At 35.8% G+C, this 7,285-nt stretch overlaps 1 protein-coding gene across 1 annotated transcript; it reads right to left on the minus strand.

Annotated features, from left to right (window-relative positions):
* Positions 1 to 2,148: 2,148 nt before the first annotated feature.
* On the minus strand, positions 2,149 to 5,463 carry LOC131018883 (uncharacterized). The gene is made up of 3 exons (XM_057947577.1): positions 5,406 to 5,463; positions 2,439 to 3,365; positions 2,149 to 2,351 (listed from the first exon to the last, which is right to left on the minus strand). The coding sequence occupies exons 1-3, from the start codon at positions 5,461 to 5,463 to the stop codon at positions 2,149 to 2,151; spliced, it is 1,188 nt and encodes a 395-aa protein (XP_057803560.1).
* Between the last annotated feature and the right edge of the window lie 1,822 nt (positions 5,464 to 7,285).

Here is a 7,285-nt window from a genome sequence, read left to right on the forward strand (position 1 = left end):
GTTTGTGTATTTTGTCAAATAATTGGCATCACGACATGGACATTGAAAGGGCTAGCGCATGAATTACGTGCCTACTAGACTTGCATATATATATATCTTGATAGTAATAATTTTTCAAAAGAGAAAATAAAAATTATAGTAGCTAGCTTTTAAATAAATTGATGAAAATAGCTAGGTTCCTCATATTATGCCTTTTTTCGACTAATAAATAAAATCACATCACGTGTTTGCAAATGGACTCGCTGCTTCTTCTTTTTTAAAGTTAGAAATTTATTGATAAAAATAATCCAGAGGTACTCGAACCCTTACATAACGATTCAAACTACAAAATCTTCTCATTTGAAGATATACATGTCATTAGCATCAATCATTAATTTAGTAAATGAAAGAAGAAAAGAAAAAGACCTAATCCATTTTCAAGATCGAATTTTAATGCTCCATAATATTATCCACAATCGATGTGGGCCCTTCAAATTTCTAGCTTGCATGTGGTTCAACAAACACATTGCCAAATAATGTCAAAATCTTATTAATAGTCATTACCCTTTGAAAGCTAATAAATTGTGAAAAAAAAAAAAAAATTACTCCTCAGAATATTTGAGTCTACCATCTGAATCCCAAGTCATCCATAACACTTTCTCCAAATTTCATAAGTGAAATTACATATAAGATGATCTTCTAAGGAAGAGGAACACAAAATACACGTTCATGTTCATAAAAATTAATCCTCCTTTTCATCAAATCATCTCTTGTATTATGCGGTGTCTTCCAAAGAAAAGAAGATACTTTAATAGGGACATCTTAATTTACACCACAATTTTATCAATATCAAATTAATCTTACTTATCACATGTGCCTCCTTGAAAAGAGCATTGTACATTGATCTTTTTGAGAAGCTCCCGTCAATAGAGGTTTTCCATATCACGCCATCTTATTCATTTTGTACCAGCAAAAAAAATACTCTTAGCTTTAAAATTCTTCCAATTCAATTGCATAAAGCAGTCCCATCTAAAATTTGAAACTCAATAATCCTTACTTCTAACTTCCATCTCCTTCAATTTTTAATCTCATTATACTAATGTAATAATGGGCAATGATGTAATGTTAATCTTAGAAAAAAAAAAGATCGTGATTATATATTTTATTCGAGAGAGGAGAGTAGTGTCCAGCTAAATTTTACATGAACTCACAAGTCACGAGCTTATGACAAAAACTCCAATTAAAGTACTATTTTAACTCCATATATAACGTTTTTCTAAATATAGATATCTACGCAACCTAAGATTTGGGATAACAATTTGGTAATGTATAGAATTTATGATACGTGCCAAAATATAGAAGCCAAAAGACTTTCTTCGTATTATTTATGGAGAAGTCGCATTCCAATTATTTAACTATACATTTGGCCAAGTAAAAAACCAAATCTATTTTTTTGGTCAAAAAATACATAGATTTTTATATTTTTGAAATTTGACCGGAGCCAAAAGTTCGTCGGCTAATAAATTGATTGTCTGAATTCTGATGGACAATCCGAAGGTACCGTTGGAAAGCTCTTAATGTTATCTTTCTAATGATACTTATATTGTTGGGTTTTAATAACCGAAAGTGGTAAAAAAAATGGCATGAAAGTCGAGGTCACAAAACTCTATATTTTTTCTTTTTTTCGACCACTTCCAGTTACCAAAACCCAACAATATAAATATCATCATTAGAAAGATAACATCAATAGCTTTCCAACTATACCTTCATATTTGCCATCAGAAATATTCAGACAATCAATTAATTGGCCAATGAACTTTTGGGGTCATGTCAAATTCCAAAAAATTAAAAGTTAATGTATTTTTTGACCAGAAAAATAGATTTGGTTAAAAATCAGTAATATATTTGGCCGGAATATCCAGACCGCAAACCTTTTCTGTGTTAATAAAAAAATTTAGAATTCAATCACTTTTTCTAATTAAACGTGTTCCACACGACCACGCATTCAAGTCAATTAGCAATAGTTTCAATTTAAAATCAATAAACATTAATTAGTTTAAAATTTAAGTAACGTATATAATTATGGAACTATATATTACGAGTAATATGCATGTATGAAAAATGTTATATTATAATTTTTTTTTTTTTGAGAGAAAGAAGGAAATTTCATTAAGACAAAGAAGGAGAGTTCCCAAAAACGGGGAGAACATCAGAAGAAGTAAAAACAGAACGATTAACAGAAGCAAATTTAGCTAAACGATCAGCGATGGCATTGCCTTCCCGGGGGATCCAACTAAAACCACAGAGACGTAACATGGCAGCCAAGGAGAGAATATTCGAAAGAGTGTCTCCAAAGTAAGATGGGTCAGGATCTCCATTAACCAAACGCCAATAGAGGATTTGATTATCAGTTTTAACAATCACGTCGTCAAGAGTTCGGTCTCGACACAACTAAAAACCTTCCCAAACTGCTTTAGCTTCACCTTCAAGTGCAGAAAAAACCCCTACCATAAAACCGAAACAGCAGTTCAAAACCACACCCTCCTTATCCGTCGTCACCACCCCAAAACCCACGCCAACTCCCTCCACAACCGAAGCATCACACGAAATCTTAACCTGCTGCTCACGCCTGCATACCATCGTCAAAGACTTAGCAGCTCCTACTGTTGGCGAAATCACTTTAGTCCAAGAAGCTCTCTGGGCTGTCGCCAAACATTCCAGGTGAGAAATCTCTTTATTTTGGAAAACCAAGAGATTTCTAGAGAACCAAATCGCCCAAGCCAAATTAGCAAAGGTTTTGTGCGCTTCACCATGGGGAATTTGTCGGATGCTGTCAAACCAATCAGCTGTAGAGCAAAACCCAGAGGCAGGGGCTGGTTGAAGTCGAAGAGGAGAGGTTTCCCACACAAAAGAAGCCCAAGGACAGTCCCTCAACACATGCTCCACCGTTTCCAAAGCATTACCACAGCGTCGACAAAAAGGATCAACGTCAATCGAGCGAGAAATAAGCGCTTTAGCAGTAGGTATCGCCCCAGCTAAACACTTCCACATAAAAAGTTTGATTTTTGGAAGAACCTCAAGACCCCAAATCCAATGCCAAAGTGAATCATCAGCAGTCGAGGAAGAAGCCTCAGCTCTGTCTCGAAGGGAGCAAGCAAGCAGATATCCTGACTTCACAGTGTAGGAATTGAATTTTCCATCAGGCCAAAATGGAGTATCTGAACGAGTAGAGGAAGGTAGAATCTGTGAGGACAAATTCCAGAGATCTCCTGGTTCAAGAACACCATTTAGACCATCCACATCCCACGAAAGAGGGCTATCCAGAATGAATTCATTGAGTTTTCTTTCTTTCCACGTCTCAGGAACCTTGGCAGCAACATAAACACCTGCCTTTTTGGGTAGCCAACGATCACATCCCAAACGAATCCGATCTCCTCTGCCCACTTTCCACGCGATGCCTTCCAATAACAGATCACGGCCGACTAATAAGCTTTTCCAAGTGAAGGAGGGGTTATATTATAATTATGTCAAGGCAATTCCCGTTTAATTCATGTTAGCATTTCTTTTATGTACGTTTTAATACCTAGAGTCGGCCTTTTTATACAGCAAGTGGGGCAACAAATTTTGATTCGCTAGCTATAAGATATTTTTAATTATGATAAAAAAAATTATTATATATTAATCTTGAATCGATCATTTAAAAAAAATTAATTGTATTGTGCTCGCCTTTTATATTTTGCTCTCTCATCATACTTTACTCTCTCACGCTTTGTTTGAGTTTTTGATTTTGTTAAAATTTCATATTGCTTTCTCAATGTTTCTATTGCATATAATATTGTCGACTATACCGATTATTGTAACTTTAACAAACGTAAGTTTTTCAAAACTAAAATTAATAAGATTATATTTTGCATTCTACTACGTCTTAAGAAATGTTGAATAAGCTAAAAAATTTATGCATTGAAATAAGGTATTAGAGAAAATTGATCTTGAAGTAACAAAAATTTTCAAGTTTCATTTCTCATGGGACCCTTTTTTCGTTTCGCCTAGGGCCCTCGAAATCTCATGACCGACCTACTAATACCTCAAAAAATATTATTAACGTCATTAATTTTATACATTACATAAAAAAGCAAAGTTGGATTTGTTCAATTTCCCTATAAATTCAAATAAATGAATAAAAGAAGAAAACGAGCTTTGATTTTTATGTGATTTATATATTAATGACATCAATAAAAATCTCTAAGATATTAGAATCACTACAAAAAAATCGGAGATTACCGGCGGCGTTTTGCCGTCGGTAATGAGGGGACGGCCGCCGAAAATTAGTCTACCGGGGGCATTACCGGCGGCGTCTCGCCGCCGGTAATTTTCTCGTCGGTAACACTATTACCGGCGGCAAAACACGCTGCCGGTAATTAACGGCGGTAGGTCCCGCCGTTATTTGTCCTCGGCGAAAGGCGGAGAAATGCCGGCATATTACCGGCGGCATTATGCCGCCGGTAATTACTGGCAGGGGTTTGCCGCCGGTGATAGTCACCGGACGGCGGCGGTGAATATCACCGGTAATTGTTGCACTTACCGGCGGTAAAATGCCGCTGCTAATTACCGGCGGGAAAATACCGCCGGTAATTTTTTTTTGTAATTTAATTAATTTATTTATTATTTATTATTTATTATTTATTATTTAGACGAACTTCCAGTCGGTCACCCATCTTAGTTGTGCTCTAAGTCAAGCACGCTTAACTTTGAAGTTCCTTTCGAATAGTCACCAGTACAGAACACTCGTATTATTGATATATAGAGTACCTAATAATTCATTTAAAGTCTAATTCAATATACAAAATCATATATATATTCATAACCTTATAATATATCAAGATGATATCGATGAGATGCTGTTAATTACGGATCGAACTCGTTTTTGTCTTTATTTTTATGTCGCAAAAGTATTTATTTATTAATTTATTATTATTATTAATTAATTAATTAATTTTTTTTAATCAATATAGTTTATATACTCCATTAGTATTTTATGATGATAATTATTGTATTTTGAATTTATTTCCATACGTCCTTATTTTTATAAAAAACAAGGAGATAATTTGTTATAAGATAAGTAATTTGAATTTATTTCCATTCGTCGTTATTTTGAATTTATTACTTTGTTACGAATTAATTGTAATGTTGTTTGAAAACATGAAATTAATAGTTGCTCAACATAACATATATAAATGTAAAAAGAAAGTGCAAGTGTAATTTTGTTCCTAAACATAGTTCAGACAAATAGTTCCAAAACATGAATTAATTACATAGTCCAAAACATTAAATTAATAGTTCCAAAATATAAAGTGCTGCTCAAGGTAGCTGACCCGACCGCCTCATGAACGCCTCGATTTCAGCCATACGCTGCTAGAGGGCCTCACGTTCTGCTTGTTCGGCCAGTAGGCGCTCTTCAAGCGTGGAGATCCGTGTCTCATACATCTGCTGAAACATCATGGAAGTGCCTGTGCTTTGAGAAGACCCCCTACTAACCTGGCTCCTACCGGCACTTCCAGTGCCGTAGAGCCGGGACCTGTCGGGCCGTACGACCTCCAAGTAGATCTCAGGCAGCCGGTCCTCTCGCCCAGTCTCAACAGCAATGCGACGAATCTCCGCCTAATTCAGACATAACAATTGAAAATTGTATTAAAATAAATACATTTCACTATGAATTACTAATATTTGATTAAACTAATTAACCGCTTACATCAATGTCCGCATCCCTCTGTGACAGAAAAGATCCATCCTCGCGCATGTGGAGGCGGAGGAAAGTGCTATAGTTCTGTGCAGTCAGGGGGAGTCCAGTGTCCAAGCTCTGTCCATGCATGCATATAAACAAGTTATTATTTGCGATATTATATATATATATATATATATATACTTATGAATTTATTTGATAATTACTAACCAGACTCTGCTGCAGGACACGAGTGGACCGAGACCCTCCCACGTGCCTGCTGATCCCAGTACCGGGTTGTCACAGCCCGAAATCCCTAAGGATGGTTTAACCGGGGTTATGACTCGGGAAGGGGATTAAGAAGCGGGGAAAGAAAGGGGCATTTACTTAACAATCAAACATTTTACGAAAAGAGACATTTATTATATAACACTAGGATCATAACTGATCACTTGGGCAAAATCAAGACATTCGTTCGGGAAGGCCCGTCGAAGTGGATTACTCAACAAAAGAGTATCATACTTAAAATAAAATATTATCATAATCAGAGTATCTTTCAGCAGAAATACGTGTGAGTTATACATATGAAGATGTATACTCAAGGTTACATTATTGTTCTATGTCAAAAGGTACATCCGCTCAACTCCACTCCATTCCATCACCCGCTCAACCTGCACATTAGGGAAAACAACATGCAGGGCTGAGTAAAAATACTCAGTGAACATATGCCGGAAATATAACATTTTATATCATTTATTGTACTGCCAACAGTAACACACATGGTTTTACTTGAAGGACCTGTGCTTACTAAACATTTTCTTTCATTTCATAAAGTTGGATGCGCATCCCATTTTCAGTCTATATGATCCATATCTGTTCCTTTTACACGCCGGGAAGGAGGCCTCCTTCCACGGACGCCAAGACCGGTCGCAAGCGACACACAGTCTCCATGAGTGTACACGTTAACCCTTACTAGCAAACCTTCGTCTAGCGTAGGGTCCGAATTCGATTTCCTTTATAGTTGGCGAACCAACACAGATAGGATACATACATAAAACATAAACATTTTTGGCAGACAATCATTCATAAACATTTCATTTAATAAGAACCATTTACCATTTAAAATATCACAGTTATATCATGTCATTCATTTCATTTCGTATAAGAGGCCTGTATGCAGGGGATCTCTATATACGTGTTTTAAGAAAGCCCACCTTATTCGTTCCCACAACGGGCGTAGAGTTACTTCCCTTTTTAGCTATCACTTCCCGCTTGGACCTTTATTGACGAAGAATCGATAAGTTCGAGAAGAAGTCGTGAAAGACAGGAAGATTGATCTCTAAACTAAACTATCTTCTTTAATGATTTTAGGGTTCTAGCATCCATATTAATCTTGTCTCATTCAAAACCTTAAACTCAAAACATTTTATCACATAACTATCATTTAGGTTCGAACTATTTATTCGAACATCAACATGCGCATTAATCATAACTCGTTCTATTTATGTCATCAAGTCAAATATTCCGTCATCTTAAAAACAAATCCTATAATATCACATAGATAAATTATATCATCATAGATCATGC

This window comes from Salvia miltiorrhiza, chromosome 3 (assembly GCF_028751815.1).
Source record: "Salvia miltiorrhiza cultivar Shanhuang (shh) chromosome 3, IMPLAD_Smil_shh, whole genome shotgun sequence".
Lineage (NCBI taxonomy): Eukaryota > Viridiplantae > Streptophyta > Magnoliopsida > Lamiales > Lamiaceae > Salvia > Salvia miltiorrhiza.

Bases quoted from the DNA above. Each gene is read 5' to 3' on its own strand.
- LOC131018883 (XM_057947577.1), bottom strand. From the start codon at position 5,463: ATGTATGAGACACGGATCTCCACGCTTGAAGAGCGCCTACTGGCCGAA. The intron at 3,366-5,405 runs GTGAGGCCCTCT...CCAAAAAGGCAG, and splicing joins ACTGGCCGAACAAGCAGAAC to GTGTTTATGTTGCTGCCAAG. The intron at 2,352-2,438 runs GTTTTTAGTTGT...TGGTTAATGGAG, and splicing joins AGCTAAAGCAGTTTGGGAAG to ATCCTGACCCATCTTACTTT.